Source organism: Saimiri boliviensis, chromosome X, assembly GCF_048565385.1.
Source record: "Saimiri boliviensis isolate mSaiBol1 chromosome X, mSaiBol1.pri, whole genome shotgun sequence".
Taxonomy (NCBI): domain Eukaryota; kingdom Metazoa; phylum Chordata; class Mammalia; order Primates; family Cebidae; genus Saimiri; species Saimiri boliviensis.
In genome coordinates this window covers 126674345-126695010 of record NC_133470.1, presented here as the reverse complement: position 1 = coordinate 126695010, position 20666 = coordinate 126674345, and the positions used below count along the sequence as shown (strand labels likewise).

At 43.0% G+C, this 20666-nt stretch overlaps 1 protein-coding gene across 6 annotated transcripts in view; it reads left to right on the top strand.

Moving 5' to 3' along the window:
- The window catches only part of FRMPD3 (FERM and PDZ domain containing 3), a 151435-nt gene that overhangs the window by 126375 nt on the left and 4394 nt on the right, over nt 1-20666 (top strand). For all 6 annotated transcript variants that reach the window (XM_074392301.1, XM_074392300.1, XM_074392303.1 and 3 more), the window contains 2 exons: nt 2445-2589; nt 17970-18791. In XM_074392301.1, coding sequence (XP_074248402.1) covers nt 2445-2589; nt 17970-18791 — 967 coding nt within the window. The remainder of the gene's footprint in view (nt 1-2444; nt 2590-17969; nt 18792-20666) is intronic.

Here is a 20666-nt window from a genome sequence, read left to right as displayed (position 1 = left end):
GAGGCCAAGGAGGATCACCTGAGCCCAGGAGTTCAAGACTATCCTGAGCAACATAGTGAGACCCTGTCTCTATTGAAAAAAAAAAAAAAAGGCAAAAAAGAAGTTTCACTTCTAGATCAGGTGGCTAACTATGGTCCATGAGCCAAATCTGACTCACTGCCTGTTTCTGTAAATAACGTTCTATTAGAACACAGCCATGCCTATTTGTTTACTTTGCAGATTATCTGTGGCTATTTCCACACTATATACAATGGCAGAGTTGTTGTGACCCGCACTGCATAAAATATTTACTCCCTAGGCCTTTATAGAAAATGTGTGTCGACCCCTGGCCTATATGAACTACAAAATTTATCTCAGGCTCTCTGTTGGAATCCTGGGAAAAAGAAAACTGGTGCAACTTTAGCTAACAGCTGAGATGGTTTGGAATCAGAATTGTGCCCAAGGTAATGGTGATTCAGACAAAAAAGGCTAATCTAGTTAGTGATCAAGTTCTAGCAGGTCTTCATAATGTCCCTTCCTTTTTACTGGACCAGCCACCACCCTCGTGGAGGCCCTAACTACCTCTTTCCTAGTCTGTTGCAGTAGCCGCCTCATTGGTCAGAGAAGGACCTCATTTCCCCTGCCTAATTCTCCTGCTTCTTAATACCTGCTCTGAGGCCGGGCGCGGTGGCTCACGCCTGTAATCCCAGCACTTTGGGAGGCCGAGGCGGGTGGATCACGAGGTCGAGAGATCGAGACCATCCTGGTCAACATGGTGAAACCCCGTCTCTACTAAAAATACAAAACATTAGCTGGGCATGATGGCGCGTGCCTGTAATCCCAGCTACTCAGGAGGCTGAGGCAGGAGAATTGCCTGAACCCAGGAGGCGGAGGTTGCGGTGAGCCGAGATCGCGCCATTGCACTCCAGCCTGGGTAACAGGAGCGAAACTCCGTCTCAAAAAATAAAAATAAAAATAAAAAAAGACCTGCTCTGAGTGATTCACAGCCCCCATGGCTCCCTCTTTAGCCAGTCTTCAGTAGTCTTTATCTGGAAACCACTGCCCTGTTCCAGGGAGAATGTCCCCAAGGCTGACCTCAATCTCACTCAAGCTTAATCAAGCCACAGTTAAAATTATAATACAGATACTAGTAGGTTTTCTTGAAATGGTGCTGATTTTCTTGAATAGCATTGCCTCGTCTCTAAACAGTTAACCAGTTAACCCCAGGACTAATCTCACTGATTTAGAGTTAGGAAGAGAAGTCAACAATGTATGCTAGTATTTCCCAACGTGGGTTAACAGCAACAACAACACAACAATCTTGTTACTATGAGATGTTCAATAAAAATAGATCTTTGAGGTCAAATAAATTCAGAAAACTTCTAATACTAAAGCCTGTCTTTTGAGGTTTCCCAGTACACAATTATATATTAAAAGGTCTTAAGAATTCTCAGAGTAAATCTGTCTGCATAGTGTTATTTAACCCAATGTCACAAACATATTTGACCAAGGAGCTCTTTTAAGAAACACTAATTAACATCTCAAGGACACAGGGAAATAAAGGAAAGGGGATAGAGCATGACGCTCTTTTTTTTTTTTTTTTTTTTTTTTTTTTTTTGACATGAAGTCTCACTCTACCACCCAGGTTGGAGTGCACTGGTGCAATCTCAACTCACTGCAACCTCCACCTCCCTGATTCGAGCGATTCTCCTCCCTCAGCCTCCTGAGTAGATGGGATGACAGGTGCCTGCCACCACTCCCAGCTAACTTTTGTATTTTTAGTAGAGACGGGGCTTCACCATGTTGACCAGGCTGGTCTCAAACTCCTGACCTCAGATGATCTGCCCACCTCAGCCTCCCAAAATGCTGAGATTACAGGTGTGAGCCACCATGCCCAGCTGAGCATGACACTCCAAGCTGAGCTGCAGACCGGAAAGACTTTGGCTCAGAAGGCAGAGTTACAACTTGATTCCACAGAGATTCCTCTATGTCCAGGGAGGTGTTCTGGGTGTTAAAGGGACATGTGAAGATGAGCAAGATATAGCTCTTGCATCCAAGGGGCTTAGAATTGAGGGCGTTCCAGGCCGTTCTGAAGTCTAACCTAGATTCTTAGCTTTACCCCCGCTCTCCCAGCTGGCCTGTACATCTGCTGAGCCCTGGCAAACACAAATACAGCTACGTAGCAGTCCCATGAAGTTATATAATTTTAGTCCTTTTCAGTAAAGGTAGTTCATTAAATGTATAATTAAAGGTTGATTTAATTTTGATACCTGGGTAAGAGGTTATTACAAAGAAATTCGCAAATCAGAAGAAACTATTTGTCAAGCCATGTACCTCAGTTTTCGGTTCAGAAAGTATGGTTCCTGTAACTAAGCAAGTCGTCTTTTCCTAGCTAGCATGCCTCTGGAAATGTATCTGTCTCCCTCCTTCCCCTGTCTTCCTGTTGATTCCCTTCTCTTCTGCAGCCTCTGGTGCTGTTGATGGAGTGGCCTGAAGCCACCAATTTTGCCTGCCTGATCGCGGGGTACTGCCGCCTCCTGCTGGATTCCAGGAAGATGGTCTTCTCCAGGCCTGCCAGCCAGCCACTTCCACCTCCAATGATCAAGGCAGGTAGGGCTCAACCTCGGTTGGTTTTTGGTGTGCCAGAGGCCCTTTGGACCCTGGAGACACGGAAGGAAGAATTTCTCCGCCTTAGTGTTCACCCCGTGCCCACAGTGCCTGATTTGCCAGGAGCCAACACTGTAGCACCATATCCTAGCTGGCACAGCCCAGTGGGAAAGACAGCTGGCCTTCACATGTACCTGTTCTGCAGAGGATACTGTGACAACATTGTGATTGAGTCAGCCAATGAATGTATGATTAAAACAGCAAACATGATAAATAGAGCTGATTAAATAATTGCATTGGATCTAAGGCAAAGCTTTACAGGTGCAGAGAGCTAGAGGATATTTGCAGGTTTTCTGGCTCAGCTGAAGTGGAGATGAAAATGAGTATAAAGGTGGGAGGAGAAAGAGGTGGCTCAAAGAGCAGGTACTCCACATATTAGACCTAAGGCTCACATAGATGCCGTTAAGTTCTCCGCTACCCAGCACCCACAAATCATGAGGGAATCTAAGACTGACACCCAGCAGTTACACTCCTAACATGCTGAATACTCTCAGCCCACTTGCCCTTGCTGCTTGACTATTTCTTCTTTCTTCAAGGCTGTAGTTTTCTGAGTAGTCAGATTACACTTCGGGAGGCCGAGGCAGGCGGATCACTTGAGGTCAGGAGTTTGAGACCAGCTGACCAACATGGTGAAACACTATCTCTACAAAAAAAAAAAAAAAAAGACGAAAAATAGGTCAGGCATGGTGGCTTACACCTGTAATCCCAGCACTTTGGGAGGCCAACGTGGGTGGATCACCTGAGGTCAGGAGTTTGAGACAAGCCTGGCCAACATGGTGCAACCTTTTCACTACAAAAAATACAAAAGTTAGCCGGGTGTGGTGGGATGCACCCATAGTCCCAGCTGTTTGGGAGGCTGAGGCGGGAGAATCACCTGAACCTAGGAGGCGGAGGTTGCAGTGAGCCGAGATCACACCACTGCACTCCTGCCTGGGTGACAGAGTGAGACTGTCTCAAAAAAAAAAAAAAAAAAATACAAAAAATAGCCAGATGTGGTGGTGGGTTCCTGTATTCCCAGCTACTTGGGAGGCTGAGACAGGAGAATTGTTTGAACCCAGGAGGCAGAGTTTGCAGTGAGCCGAGATCCTGCTGTTGTCCTCCAACCTAGGCAACACAGTGAGACTCCCTCTGCAAAACAAACAGTAGTCAGATGAGATCTTGATTGAGGTGTTTGAGAGCAGAAACACACTCCTGATGGATGACCCAGACCCAGAAACACACTCCTGATGGTGGACCCCCGACCCATACACATCTTCTCATCTCTTGTCTCTTCATCACTATCATCATGATATTACTAAGTTTACATCTTATGACATTGTCTACAGGAACTAAATGGCAATCTGCCAAACACAGATTTGGGCAAGGCTAGGCAGTCCCAAGGCATATGAAAGAGATTCCACATTTCCATAATTTGGTTGAGGAAGAAATTTAAAAGAAAAGAGAGAAAGAGATTCCACACAGAAAAGGAAAGGAACTGACAGAATAGTGAGAAACCAGAGGGCTGAGTTGCTGCATGTCTCCAGGTGAGCAGCTCTGAAGAGGCGGCCATACTAACAAACCTACAGATGGCTGAATGATGGAGAAGCCAACATTAGCATTATCACTGTTACTTCTGGTCTTCCTCTCTCTAATTCCATCCAAGTAAACTATACCTCGTACTGAGCAGGCTAGAGATGAAGAAAAGGAAAAGGGAAGATAAAGTGAAGAACCCGGAGCTCAGCCAAGGACAAAATATGACAGTGGAGATTATTCAGGGGGAATACACTTTCAAAAGGCACTAGAGGTGGCTCTGTAGTCCCACCCTGTCTAACAAACAGGTTTTTGTCATCCCATCAGCACCCTAGCCAATGCTAGCCCCGAGTATTCCCCTTGCTCTGAGCATAGTGGCACCAAGGGGGCTCTGGGGCTCTGGGGATAGTGGCACCAAGCACAAGAGGGATATGTGCTTCCTGTGTTCCTGAAGTCTCACTGACTGAACACATTCCAACATTCTGTGTGGCTTTTCCAAAGGCAAATCTGTTTCCTTGCGTTCTCTATGGGCTAAGCATGGCTTTAGAACACCCCCCTGCCGCCACCTTCCTGGCTCCTGAGAACCGCCTTGGGCCTGCAGAAATATGGGCACTCAGGTTGCCTCTAGCACAGGGCCACTGTGTCCATGCAGGAGCCAGATGGACCACTGCGATGTCTCTGTTTTTGCAGTACTTCTCCTTCTTGGGGTAGCAATAATTAGCTGAGGAGCAGAGACCTGGAGAAAGTTTTGCACTTCCTTCCCTATCTCTTCTGGTCAGAAATATGAGAACTTGAAGTAGGCATCATCTCCCCAGGTGTCTGGTTTAATGCTTGGGCCCCATTTCTTAGATTTGTGGACTACTAGCTGCTCTTAGTGGGTGGAGTGGGGTGGAGTGAGCCTCATGGCTCTACCTGAGTTCACTGAGCTGCCATTGCCCCAGCAAAGTTCTAGGACTCGGTGTGCACATTTTGTCTCATGGCCTCTAAGAAAGGAAGAGCACCACTGAGGAGACCTCTGCTCAGCTTACAGTGAAGGGATTATCAGTTCCTGGTATTGTAGACTTTTAGGACCAAGATCCAAAATTGAAATCAATTTCCTACACCAGGCCTTACTTTCATCCCAGAACAGAAGCCCCAATACCAACTGTTGTTCCTTAACAAAGGCCAGTAGAGAATAGGCATCCTCCCAACCTCATCTGGGCTTTTCTCCCAGGGTCCAAAGCCACAGCCCACTTAGGTCCTGGTCTCTCAGGAAAGGGAGGGAGAGGTCTGGCCAGCTCTATTCTTGTCCCACAGCAGCTGCTAGTTGTTAGCAAGTCCAACTCAGGGCTCAGCCTATTGGGCCTACAGAATGAAGTTAAAGCAGCAAGTGGGAAAGTGAAATCATCACCTTTCTTCAAGTCTCAGAAACAAAAAAAAAAAAGGGAGAATGGGAACATAGTAGGGAAGAGTCCTTCTTGGGCTTTATCAGTAGCTTCACCAAAGGTACTACACTTACTCACTCAACAAATAAGCACTTATCATGTGCCAGGTGCAGAAGATGCAGCCATGAATAACAGACATGGTCCTTATGATCCTTGCCCTCACATAGCTTACAATCTAGTAGAGGGAAAATATAGACAGATGATTAAAAAGATAAGGCCAATAAGGTCAGTAGCTTTGCACTGATATATGAGAGATTCAACAGATACAACAGAACAGTCCCTGGGTTTGAGAGCCCAGAAAGGCTCTTAGCTTAGAGAAAGGCCCAGAAAAATGCCAGTTCTCTTGTCTGTAACGAGGTGGTGGGCAACCCAAAGGCAGCTACCATCTTTCTGCATCCCCGAGCTCCCTGTATCCTTGGGGAATTCAGGAAAAAAAGCTTTTAGGGCCTCAGTTAGAGGAACTCACTCTACGTCCTCTACCATGGTTAGAAAACAGTTTGGGCTGGTGAATTGAATATTTTGGTTAATGGCTACTATGTATCTTAGGAGTGGCTTACCAATTTTCATGTAGTTAAAATCCAGCAACATGTACGAAGTACTAAAGTAAGACTGAACATAATAGACTTTTTTTTGGATGATTCAGAAAGAACATGAGGTTCTTGCAAGGCCTCTAGGTCATCGTTATGACCAGTGATTACTGGACTATAGAAGAGAACGGACCAAGTACTAGAATGTTGGTTGAGTCAGTGGCACACTGACCGTATGTTTTATATATAAAAATAGACTGCATGTATTTTCAAACATAATTCCAGTTGAATCACCGTCGTGTTCTTGGCAAGCATTTTCTTCTAGTCAGTCTTCTAAGTGACTGAGTACAGAGGGATAGACTAGGGCAACCCCCTTGGGGAAAGCTGATGAGCAATTTACAACATATTTGCAATCTGGGAGGCACACTGTCCCAGACATCAGCCAGCCGCACCTAGCTTTACTGGCATTTCTAATCTTCTGCCAGGAGAAGATTTGGGCTTCTCCAGGAACATTTTGTCCTCTGATCTGGAAGTCATAGTACCAAGCGATGGACAGGGAATTACCTGGCCTGGACAGTCTAGTGTTTAGAGATGTTTCCATCTTGCAGAGAGGGAAGCCACTCTTAGAACTCCAGCCCTTGCCTGAGAGGAGTTACCATCTGCTTATCGGGCATGCCGCTGGGAGCCCCCTTCGATGGTAGCTTATCGCCAGACTGGCTATCCGGATTGTTCAGCCGTCTCATAGGTAGTTAGCACCTGGTACATCCCCAGGACCTGTGGACAATGTCTTGGGGTAAAGAGACATCACGAACTTAGAGTTCGTACTCTTGATTGAGTGCTCCCCTGGAGCACTTAATCCTAAGTCTCAGAGGCCTGGATGGAAGGTAATTAAATAATATTTCCCCGACTGACCCAGAGTTCCCTAGATACAGTAAAGCCCCATAAGGCTTGATCCAACCCCACTTATTGAATCCATGTTTAAAGGGGCAATATGGTCTATGGAAAATTGCAAGAGCTTGAGATCTGAAGTCACATAGACTTGGGTTCCAGTCCCTGTTTTGCCATATCTTAACTATGTGATTATGACTAAATGCCAGAAACTTAGTCTCAATTTCCTCATCTGTAAATAAGGATAATACTATTATCTACTTCATGAGGAATTTGACAGGACTGTGTGAGATGACACACCACATAAAGTCCCTTCACAATACAGAGCACCCTTTTTTGCTCTTTTTGTTTGTTTTTTGAGACAGAGTCTCCCTCCATCACCCAGACTGCAGTGCAATGGCATGATCTCAGCTCACTGTGACCTCTGACTCCTGGATTCAAGCAATTCTCCTGCCTCAGCCTTCAGAGTAGCTGGGACTACAGGCGTGTGCCACTACACCTGGCTAATTTTTTGTATTTTGAGTAGAGATGGGGTTTTGCCATGTTGGCCAGGCTGGTCCTGAAAGCCTGGCCTCAAGTGATCTGCCCACCTTGACCTCCCAAAGTGCTGGGATTACAGGAGTGAGTCACCACACCTGGCCATATTTTTATTTATTAATACATCTGTCATAGGTGTGTGAAGTGGTAGCTCATTATGCTTATGATTTGGTTTCCTGATGGCTAATGATGTTGAACGTCTTTTCATAGGCTTATTGGCCACTTGCATATCTTCTTTGGTGAAATATCTATTCAAACCATTTGTCCGTTTTTAAATTGGACTATTTCACTATAAATGTGAGGGGTTATTTGTGAACTCTCAATTCTACTACCTTGATCTATATGTCTATTCGTATGCCAGCACTATACAGTCTTGATTACTATGGCTTTGTAGTCAATTTTGAAATCAGAAAGTGTGAGTCATCCTACTTTGTACTTCTTTTTCAAAATTGTTTTGACTGTTCTGGGTCTCTTGTGATTCTATATTAATTCTTTTTTTTTTTTTTTTTTTTTTTAAGACGGGGTTTCACCATGTTGGTCAGGCTGGTCTTGAACTCCCTACCTCAGGTGATCCACCTGCCTTGGCCTCCAAAGTGCTTAGATTACAGGCGTGAGCCATTACGCCTGGCCAGATTCTATATTAATTCTTGAATTAGCTGTCAATTTTGACAAAGTCAGCTGGGATTTTGATAGAGACTCTGTTGAATCTATAGATCAATTTGGAAAGTACTATCGTTATAACAATATTTATTAAGTCTTCCAATCTATAAGCAGAGAATATATTTCCATTTATTTAAATCTCCTTTAATTTCTTTCATAAATGTCTTATATAGTTTTCAGTGTACAAATCTTGCTCCTTTTTTTTTCTTTTTTCTTTTTTTTTTCTTTTCTTTTTACTTTAAGTTCCGGGATACATGTGCAGAACGTGCAGCTTTGCTACATATGTGTATGTGTACCATGGTCGTTTGCTGCTCCTATTGACCCGTCCTCTAAGTTCCCTCCCCTCACCTCCAAGCCCCCAACAGGACCTGGTGCGTGTTGTTCCCCACCCTGTGTCCATGTTTTCTCATCATTCAGCTCCCACTTGTGAGTAAGAACATGAGATATTTCATTTTCTGTTCCTGTGTTAGTTTGCTGAGGATGATAGTTTTCAGCTTCATCTATGTCCCTACAAACGACATGAACTCATTCTCTTTTATGGCTGCATGGTATTCCATGGTGTATATGTACCACATTTTCTTTATCCAGTCTATCATTGATGGGCATTTGTGTTGGTTCCATGACTTTGCTATTGTAATTAGGGCTGCAATAAACCTATGTATGCATGTGTCTTTATAGTAGAATTACTTATATTCCTTTGGGTATATATACCCAGTAATGGGATTGCTGGGTCAAATGGTATTTCTGGTCATAGACCCTTGAGGATTCGCCATACTATCTTCCACAATGGTTGAACTAATTTACATTCCCACCAACGGTGTAAAAGCATTCCTATTACTCCACAGCCTCACCAGCATCTATTGTTTCCTGACTTTTTAATAATCACCATTCTTACTGGCGTGAGATGGTATCTTATTGTGGTTTTGATTTGCATTTCTCTAATGATCAGTGATGGTGAGCTTTTTTTCGTGGTTTTTTTGGCCTCATAAATGTCTTTTTTTCAGAAGTGTCTGTTCATATTCTTTGCCCACTTTTTAATGTTTTTTTCCTTGTAAATTTGTTTACGTTTCTTGTAAATTCTGGATATTAGACCTTTATCAGATGGATAGATTGCAAACGTTTTTTCCCATTCTGTAAGTTGCATGTTCACTCTGATGATAGCTTCTTTTGGTGTGCAGAAGCTCATTAGTTTAACCAGAGCCCATTTGTCAATTTTGGCTTTGGTTGCAATTGCTTTTAGTGTTTTTCTCAAGAAGTCTTTGCCCATGCCTATGTCCCGAATGTCCTCCTAGGTTTTCTTCTAGAGTTTTTATGGTTTGGGGTTTTACATTTAAATCTTTAATCAATCTTGAGTTAATTTTTGTATAAGGTGTAAGAAAGGGGTCCAGTTTCAGTTTTCTGCATATGGCTAGCCAGTTTTCCCAGCACCATTTATTGAATAGGAGGTCCTTAGTATTGTCTTGGCTATACAGGGTCTTCTTTAAGAATGTTGACTATTGGCCTGCAATCTCTCTTTTTTTTTTTTTATGACAGGGCCTCACTCTATTGCCCAGGCTGGAGTGCCGTGGCATGATCTTGACTCACTGCTACCTCCGTCTCCCAGGTTCAAGTGATTCTACTGCCTAAACTCCCCGAGTAGCTGGAAGTATAGGCACATGCCACCACACCCAGCTAGTTTTTGTATTTTTAATAGAGACAGGGTTTCTAGTCAGCCATCTTGACTCCACCTGCTTCTCCTTTTTAAATTTATAACTAGTTAAATAATAAAGAAGTCAAATTTTAAAAAGATAAATTAGTAAGTAAAATATGATTTAAACAATAAAAAATAAGTACATTTACAACTATTTTTTTCTTTTTTATGTTATTGTAAATAGAAGGGCTTCCTAATTTTATTTTCAGGTTGTTTGTTGCTAGTGTATAAAAATAGAATTGATTTTTGCATATTGAACTTGTAACCTGCAAGAGATAGTTTTATTTTTTCCTTTCTAATCTGGATGTCTTATATTTCCTAATTGCCCCAGCTAGAACTTTCAGTTATGTATAGTGTTGAATAGAAGTGGTGAGACTATCTGGACAGACCCCAGACTTAAAAAGAAAAAAGAAATGGTGAGAACGGACATTCTCATCTTCTTCCTGATCTAAGCTTTTATCCTTTCATTTGAATCAAATATGACGCTAGCTGTGAGTTTTATATAGATAACCTTTATCATATTGAGGAAGTTCCCTTTTATTTCTAGTTTATTGAGTGTTTTTTCATGAAAGGTGTTAGATTTATGTTTTTATTTATGTTTTTGTGCGTCTATTGAGATGATCATGTAGTTTTTATCCTCTAGTCTATTAACATGGTGTCTTATATTGATTTTTTGGATGTTAAAGCAACCTTGCATTACTGCAATAAATCCCACTTGGTCATGGTGTATAATTCTTTTTATATGTTGCTGGCTTCAGTTTGTTAGTATTTATACACCACTGGGTCATGGTGTATAATTTTTTTTTTAGATGTTGCTGAATTCAGTTTGCTGGTATTTTGTTGAGGAACTTTGTGTCTGTATTCATGAAAGACATTAGTCTGTAGTTTTTTTATGATATCTTTGTCTGGTTTTGGTATCAAGGTAGTACTGGCCTCATACAATGAGTTAAGAAGTGTTCTCTTGTTTTTTGGAAAGGTTTGTGAAGGATTGGTATAAGTGCTTCTTTCAGCATTTGGTAAAATCCACTAGTAAAGTCATCTGGGTCTGGGCTTTTTTGGGGGATGAGGGAGGATTTTTAATTCTGATCTCAATTTCTTTTCCTGTTATTGTCTATTCAGATTTTCTATCTTCTTGAATCAGTTTTAGCAAATTGTATATTTCTTTTTTTTTTTTTTTTTTTTTTTTTTTTTTTTTTTTTTTTTTGAGATAGAGTTTAGCTCTTGTTGGCCAGGCTGGAGTACAATGGCACAATCTCGACTCACTGCAACTTCTACCTCCTAGGTTCAAACAATTCTGCCTCAGCCTCCTGAGTATTACAAATATGCGCCACCATGGCCAGCTAATTTTTTGTATTTAGTAGAGACAGGGTTTCACCATATTGGTTGGGCTGGTCTTGAACTTCTGATCTCAGGTGATCCACCCGCCTTGGCCTCCCAAAGTGCTGGGATTAGAGGCGTGAGCCACTGTACCTGGCCCAAATTGTATGTTTCTAAGAATCTGTTTATCTCATTTAGGTTATCCAGTTGATATAACCTTATTCATCATATTCGCTTATAATCAATTCCATATCTGTAGGGTCAGCAGTGATATTCTTTCTTTCCTTCCTGATTTTAATAATTTGAGTCTTCTCTCTTTTTTGTTTGATCTTTTCAACTAAAGGTTTGTCAATTGTCTTGATCTGTTCAAAGCACCAACTTTTAGTTTCATTGATTTTTCTCTATTGTTTTTCTATACTCTCTGTATTTCCTTCTGCTTGCTTTAGGTTGTTTGCTCTTCTTTTTCTGCCTTTGTTTTTGTTTTGCTTTTAATTTTTGTATGGACATAGTAGTTTTATATATTTGTGGGGCACATGAGATGTTTTGAGACAGGCATGCAATATGAAGTAATCACATCCTGGAGAATGGGGCATCCATCCTCTCAAGCATTTATCCTCTCTCTGTGTTACAAGCAATCCAATTATACTCTTTTCGTTATTTTATGTTATTTTTATTTCAATGGTTTTTAGGGAACAGGTGGTGTTTGGTTACATGGATAAATTCTTCAGTGGTGATTTCTGAGACTTTGGTGTACCCAGCACCCGAGCGGTATACCCTGTACCCAATGTGCAATTTTTTAGCCCTCACCCTCTCCCACCCTTCCCCCCGAGTCCCCAGGGTCCATCCTAGCATTCTTATGCCTTTGCATCCTCATAGCTTAGCTCCCACTTACAAGTGAGGACATACAATATTGCTTTTCCATTCCTGAGCTACTTCACTTAGAATAATGGTCTCCAACTTCATCCAGGTTGCTGCAAATGCCATTATTTCATTGCTTTTTATGGCTGAGTAGTATTCCATTGTATGTATTTCCCACGTTTTAGTCTACAGTCATACCATCCTGAATGTACCCAATCTCATCCATATATATATATATGTATATATATGTATACATATATATGTGTATATGTATATATGTATATATATACATATGTATACATATATATACATATGTATACATATATATGTATATATATACACACACATATACACATACATACCATATTTTTAAAAAAATTTTAAATATTTTTTTTTTTTTTTTTTTTGAGATGGAATCTCACTCTGTCACCCAGTCTGGAGTGAAGTCGTGCAATATCGACTCCAAAAGTGCTGGAATTACAGATATGAGCCACTGTGCCCAGCTGTACCACATTTTCTTTATCTACTTGTTGATTGATTGGCATTTGGGCAGGTTCCATATTTTTGCAGTTGTGAATTGTGCTGCTATAAATGTGCATGTGCAAGTGTCCTTTTCATATAATGACTTCTTTTCCTCTGATTAGATACCCAGTAGTGGGGTTGCTGGATCAAATGGTAGTGGTTTTTTTTTTTGTTTTTTTTTTTTTGAGACGGAGTTCCACTCTTGTTACCCAGGCTGGAGTGCAGTGGCGCGATCTCGGCTCACTGCAACCTCCGCCTCCTGGGTTCAGGCGATTCTCCTGCCTCAGCCTCCTGAGTAGCTGGGATTACAGGCATGCGCCACCATGCCCAGCTAATTTTTTTGTATTTTTAGCAGAAACGAGGTTTCACCATGTTGACCAGGATGGTCTCGATCTCTTGACCTCGTGATCCACCTGCCTCGGCCTCCCAAAGTGCTGGGATTACAGGCTTGAGCCACTGTGCCCAGCCTACTTTTAGTTTTTTAAGGAATCCCCATACTGTTTTACATAGTGGTTGTACTAGTTTATATTCCTAGTAGCAGTGTAAAAATCTTCTCTTTTCACCACATCCACACCAACATCTATTTTTTTTTATTTTTAAATTATGACCATTCTTGTAGGAGTGAGGTGGTATTGCATTGTGATTTTGATTTGCATTTCCCTGATAATTAGTGATGTTGAGCATTTTTCCATATGCTCATTGGCCATTTGTACATCTCCTTTTGAGAACTGTCTATTCATATCCTTAGCCAGCTTTTTGATGGGATCGTTTGTTTTTTGCCTTGCTGATTTGTTTGAGCTCCTTGTAGATTCTGGATATTATTAGTCCTTTGTCGGGTGCATAGTTTGCAAAGATTTTCTCCCACTCTGTGGTTGTCTGTTCACTCTGCTGATTATTTATTTTGCTGTGCAGAAGCTTTTTAGTTTAATTATGTCTCATTTATTTATTTTTGTTTTTGTTGCATTTGCTTTTGGGTTCTCAGTCATGAAGTCTTTGCTTAAGCCAGTGTCCTGAAGACTTTTTCCAGTATTATCTTCTGGAATTTTTATGGTTTTGGGTCTCAGATTTAAGTCTTTGATCCATCTTGAGTTGATTTATATATAAGGTGGTAGATGAGGATCCAGTTTCATTCTTCTACATGTGGCTTGCCAATTATTCCAGCACCATTTGTTGAATAGGGTGTTCTTTTCCCCACTTTATGTTTTTGTTTGCTCTGTCCAAGATCAGTTGGCTGTATTTGGCTTTATTTCTGGGTTCTCTATTCTGTTCTTTTGCTCTATGTACCTATTTTTATGCTAGTACCATGTCTTGTAGTATAGTTTGAAGTCTGGTAATGTGATGCCTCCAGATTTGTTCTTTTTGCCTAGGATTACTTTGGCTATGCAGGGTCTTTTTTCATTCCATATAAATTTTAGGATGGTCTTTTGTAGTTCTCTGAAGAATGGTGATGGTGTTTTGATGGGAATTGCACTGAATTTGTAGATTGCTTTTGGCAGTATGGTCATTTCCACAATATTGATTGTAGCCATCCATGAGCATGGGCTGTGTTTTCATTTGTTTGTGTCATCTATGATTTCTTTCAGTAGTGTTTTGCAGTTTTCCTTGTAGAGGTCTTTTACCTCCTTGGCTAGGTATATTCCTAAGTATTTTATTTTTTTATTTTTATTTTTTATTTTTATTTATTTATTTATTTATTTATTTATTTTTGAGATGGAGTTTCGCTCTTGTTACCCAGGCTGGAGTGCAATGGCGCGATCTCGGCTCACCGCAACCTCTGCCTCCTGGGTTCAGGCAATTCTCCTGCCTCAGCCTCCTAAGTAGCTGGGATTACAGGCACGCGCCACCATGCCCAGCTAATTTTTTTGTATTTTTAGTAGAGACGGGGTTTCACCACGTTGACCAGGATGGTCTCCATCTCTCGACCTCGTGATCCACCCGCCTCGGCCTCCCAAAGTGCTGGGATGACAGGCTTGAGCCACCGTACCCGGCCTAGTATTTTATTTCTTTACAGCTATTAAAAGAGGGGTTGAGTTCTTGATTTGATTCTCAGCATGGTCACTGTGTTAATGTATAGCAATGCCACTGATTTGTGTACATTGATTTTGTATCCTGGAACTTTATTGAATTCATCTATCAGATCTAGGAGCTTTTTGGATGTCTTCAGAGTTTTCTAGGCATATGATCTTATCACCGGTGAACAGTGACAATTCGACTTCCTCTTTACTGATTTGGATGCCCTTTATTTCTTTCTCTTATTTGATTACTCTGGCCCTTTTAGTTATTGTTAAATGTACAATTAAGTTATTATTGACTATAGTCACCCTATTGTGTTATCAAATAGTAGGTCTTATTCATTCTTTCTAAATATTTAGTTTGCTCTTCTTTTTCTGGTTTCTTACAGTAGAAATGGATGTTTATGTTAATTCATATGAAATCTTTCTTTTTTTTTTTAACGTAGGCACTTCCAGCTATATATTTTCCCTTTAAGAACTATTGTAGGCCTGGCATGGTGGCTCACGCCTGTGATCCCAGCACTTTGGGAGACAAAGTGGGTGGATCACTTGATGTCAGGACTTTGAGACCAACCTGACCAACATAGTGAAACCCCGTCTCTACTAAAAATACAAAATTAGCCAGGCGTAGTGGTGCACACCTGTAATGCCTGCTACTTGGGAGGCTGAGGCAGGAGAATCACTTGAACCCAGGTGGCAGAGGTTGCAGTGAGCTGAGATTGCACCATTGCACTCCAGCCTAGGCAACAAGAGTGAAACTCTGTCTCAAATAAATACATACATACATACATATATACTTTAGCTAGACCCCATAAATTGTGGTATGTTGTATTTTCATTTTTATTCATCTCAAAGTATTTTCGAATTTCTGCTGTGAGTCCTTCCTTGACACCTTGGTTATTTAAGAGTGTTTTGGCAGCCAGGCACGGTGGCTGACACCTGTAATCCCAGCACTTTGGGAGGCTGAGGTGGGCAGATCACCTGAGGTCAAGAGTTCGAGACCAGCCTAACCAATATGGTGAAACCTCATCTTTAAATAAATAAATAAATAAGAAATAAAAAATAATAAATTAAAAAGAGTGTTTTGGGTGGGCACGGTGGCTCATGCCTGTAATCCCAGCACTTTAGGAGGCCGAGGCAGGCAGATAACTTGAGGCCAGGAGTTTGAGACCAGCCTGGCCAGCATGGTGAAACCCTATGTTTACCAAAAATACAAAACTTAGCTGGGCATGGTGGCAGGTGCCTGTAATCCCAGCTACTTGGGAGGCTGAAGTGGGAGGATCACTTGAGCCCAGGAGGTGGAGGTTGCAGTGAGCCAAGATCGCACCACTACCCTCCAGCCTGGGTAACAGAGCGAGACCCTGTATCAAAAAATTTTTTAAAGGAGAGTTTTGTTTAATTTCTACTTGTGAATTTTGCAGACTCCCTTCTGTTATTGAATTCTAAATTAATTATGTTGTGGTCAGAAAATATATTTCGTATGATTTTAGTCCTTTTAAGTCTACTAAGGCTTATTTATACTCTAACATGTGGTTTATTCACAATAGTGTTCCATATGCACTTAAGAAGAATGTCTATTCTGCTACTGTTAGGAAGACGGTTCTATAGCTTTTGGTTAGGTCTAGTTTGATTTATAGTATTGTTCAGGTCCTCTGTTTCCTTGTTGATATTCTGCTTGTCCTATCCGTTATTGAAAATGGAGTATTGGCCAGGTGCGGTGTCTCACGCCTGTAATCCCTGCACTTTGGGAGGCCAGGGCAGGTGGATCATTTAAGGGCAGGACTTTGAGACCAACCTGGCCAACATGGTGAAACCCCATCTCTAACAAAAACACAAAAAATTAGCCGGGTGTGGTGGCAGGTGCCTGTAATCCCAGATACTCAGGAGGCTGAGGCAGGAGAATCCCCTGAACCCAGGAAGCAGAGGTTGCAGTGAGCTGAGATCATCACACCACACTGCACTCTAGCCAGGGCAACAGAGCAAGACTCCATCTCAGGGATTTAAAAAAAAAAAAAAAAAAAAGCAAGCAAAGAGAGTGGAATATTGAAGTCTCCTACTACTGTTGTTGAATTGTGTATTCTTTCCTTCAATTCTGTCAGTTTTTTCTTCCTGTATTTGGGGATTTTGTTGCCAGGTGCCAGTGCTATGCTTTTGTCATAGGTGTGAGCGCTAGTCAAAGACAACACTGGCACATTGACTCTGTCAAACTGCAGTTTGAGAGGCATTTTGAAGTCTTGTTTTCCAGCATCTTGACCACCATGATGAGCTATAAGGGTAATGGCTAAAAACACAGGTTTTGAAGTCCTTCAGACCTAGGCTCAAATCCAGTCTACCACTCGGTCTGTGTAACATTAGGTGAGTCAGTTTCTTTCTCTGTAAAATGGGGATAATAATAACTACCTCACTGAGTTGTTATGAAGATTAAGTAGGATCATGTATATTAGGACCCGGGCCTAACTTAGTGCTTGTCATCTTTCTGTCTGCAGTCTGAGTATATTCTTATAGATAACATGGGGAAGACCTCCAAAAACAATGAGAGAAGCTATTCACAGATAAAGCATTTGCTATAGATAATTCTCAGATGCACACACCTACCGTCATTAAGAATGGTTGCTTGAGAGCATTTGCCACATGCATATGTGTGGCAGGTAGGGCTGGCCCTGTATGAATACAGAAAGGAATAAAATTTGAAGAATTATAAGAATGCTTCCTCTGCCCTCCTGTCACATATGCACATCCCAGCTATCTCCCATATACTTTACACATTCAGATCCTGGAATTCTGCTATACAGCATTATTCTTTTAGGATCCCTCCATCAACAGGCCTCTTTGAAATGCAAACTCTTGGGCATTGTATGTAATCTGTTTAACAGTTTCCGACTAAAGCATTAGTAACTTGTCAGATCTATTTCCTTCTGCTAGAAGAGATTCAAGATAACAAGAACAATAGAGCACTGGTGGTTGGAAAAACTCTGAAAAGGGGTGGGGGCAGGAGCAGGAATAGTTCCAATGGGGACATACGTTTACAGCTGACTTGCAGACCAGGGGTATCCATCTAAGAGTCCAGCTGTGCCCAGATACCAGGCCCTAAACTAAGGTGTTCACTCCCACCCTTACCATACCCCATGCCTTTTCCCATTTCAGAGGTGATGGGGCCATTAGTAGCTCAGGTTATTAGACTCTACTCACTCTACTTTCAGGGTCAGCAGTAGCATAGCTCATCAACTTCCCTATCCCTAATCTCTGGCAGCCAGGTAATGCTTTGTCTTGGGACCTGCCACTTGGTTGTGCTGCAGAGACATGAGCGACAGATGCCAAGAGAGCTCAGTCACAATCCTCAGCACCAGGGCTCATCTGTTGATTCTCTTTCTGGGTTTAGATTACATGCACAGTGCCCACCGCCCTGTCACTGGGGGCCACCTGGGGAAAAAGGAGAGTAGTTATGTGGGCAGCGTGGGCACCAGCCCCAGGAAATCGAGCCGCTGCACGCCCCCGCCTGCCGACTCTGAGCTTGTCAGCTTCTGCTACCTCCATATGCGGGAACAAAGGAAGGAGCAGGAAAGCCGGACAGATGTCAACGAGAACCTAATATTCTTTGAGGAGACCAGGCCCCGAACCAAGTCTGACCCCACATCCAAAAGCTCTGGCCAAGGTTATGAGGTAGTCCCCGATGACTTTGATGCAGCTAGCCTAGACCACGAGCCTTGTGCCAGCAGGGCCCGGTCCTACACCTTGGACAATTCCCTTGGGGCTGAAGCCCTGAATTTCTACTGTGACTCTTGCAAAGCCAAACTCCAGGAGCAGCTGGGCCCTCGCAAAGGTGGGAAGCCTGGCTCCTCTCGTGACAACATAGTGGATTTGATGTCCCTCCCACCACCTGGGAGTGAGGAGGAGGAGGAGGAGGAAGATGAGACAACTTCTCTGTTGCCTGCCATTGCTGCCCCACCCCCTGGTTTCCGAGACAACAGCTCTGATGAGGATGATTCCAAGCGCCGGGCTGTCCAGAGCCAGGAGCAAGGACGCCACCTGCGTGGGCTTCTTTACGACGAGATTCCAGTGACATTGATTGACAGTGTGCAGACCCGGACAGTTCGAGATCACGCCCAGGAGCTAGATGATGCTCTGGTGTCCACTCTGCAGGCTCTGGAAGCCCTGGCTGCATCCGAGGATGGACCACACCCCCCACCCCCACAGACTGCAGGTAATGACCCATTCCTTCTCTTTCTTTCCTCTCCCTTCTTCTCCTGTCCAGGAAGGGCCAGTAGGTAACATTTTTGTCTTCCCAAGTAGATGTCAGAGTCACTGAGATATGTCAGGGAAGTGGATGAATCCAAGGTTGTTTAGATAGGGTCAGAGGAGCATCCATGTTATAGCAGGGAGCAGCTGCTCAGCTCTAGCTAGAGTTCTGGCTCTCGTCATTGCATCTTTTTGGAAATGCCTTACGGATAGATCACAAGGATTGGGGTCATGACAGCTATGGATGCAGGCCAGGTTGGGGGGATCAGAGAAAAACTGTGAGAGATGTAGAAGACAGGCAAAGAACTTCCAGCATGCACATGATTGAAAGCAAAGCAAGGCCGGGCGTGGTGGCTCACGCCTGTAATCCAAGCACTTTGGAGGCCAAAGCGGGCGGATCGCCTGAGGTCGGGGGTTCAAGACCAGCCTGACCACCACGGTGAAACCCCGTCTTAAAAAAAAAAAAAAAAAAAAAAAAAAAGCAAAGCAAAACTACCAACTCACTACCTAGTGAACTGGGACCCGGGGAGCCAAGGACCATCACTGTTCATTGCTGAGGTCTTTATCCTGTCTAAGAACATGGGCTCCGAATCAGATCCACCCAAGTCCTGGTTTCTTCGATCATTGTCAGTGTAACCTTTAGCAAAATGATTTTTATAACAGTAGTTCTATCACATGGGGTTGTCATAAGGATTGAATGAGATCATTCAGGCAAAGCACGTAAGCACTGCCTAGCACACAGTAAGGCCTCAGAAAGTGGGAGCTATTGTTGCAACATATTAGTTAGTAGGAGAATCATACAACATGCATGCTGTTCCCTGTTACAGACACACGTATATCCATCTTGTAGACAAACTCATATCAGACGTGTACCCATAGTCACACAAATGTCCCTCCATACACATACACCTTAAAAAAAAAGAGAGAGAAGAGGGCTGGGTGCAGTGGCTCAACCTGTAATCCCAGCACTTTGGGAGTCTGAGGGGGGTGAATCACTTGAGGCCAGGAGTTCAAGATTAGCCTGGCCAACATGGTGAAACCCTGTCTACTAAAAGGAGAAAAATCAGCTGGGTGTGCTGTAGTCTCAGCTAGTCAGGAGGCTGAGGCAAGAGAATCACTTGAACCTGGAAGGCGGAGGTTGCAGTGAGCCAAGATTGCACCACTGCACTCCAGCCTGGTGACAGAGTGAGACTCCATCTCAAAAGAAAAAAAAAAGAGAGAAGAGGTAAATGACAGCAACGGAAAAAGGATAGGGAGGAATAGGGACCATGGGAAACCATGTGAGGCAGGGAAAAGTGTAGACAGGGAGGGTGAAGGGATTGGGGTCAGAGGGAACCTGCCTTTACTGTGTGTGAGGACACCCTTGACATTGGACAGCACCCGTGTGTTTGGCCCCCAGAGCTGGCATTTCTCTTTGCTCCAGTCTGGAGAGAGTGCTAGCTGCTCCCAGGCTTGAGTCCCATGTGGCTGCTGGAGAGCAGACAAGCTCAGCTAAATGGCCTCAGCTGCAATGACTGTAGGCAGGCCCGGCCAGATGAGGAGGGATAGAGTGGGGCCTCTCTTTGCCAGCCCCTCTTTAGGATAATTAACAAAAATTTCCTAGCTGTTGAATCTAAAAATAGTTGTGATTAGCATGGTGTTTTGCATGTGATTTGCATGGTAATTTGCCATCAAACTGCCCAGATCCCCTCTCCACCTCTTTTGTTTCTGTTTTGGATTCCAGTCTTTCATCCCCTTCTTACAGCTTTCCGCTCTTTGTCCCCTCCCCTCCACTCCTCCCACCTTCAGCCCTGCATTCTCACCAGGCCTGACTGGTTTTCTCCAGCTGGAAGTACTGCTG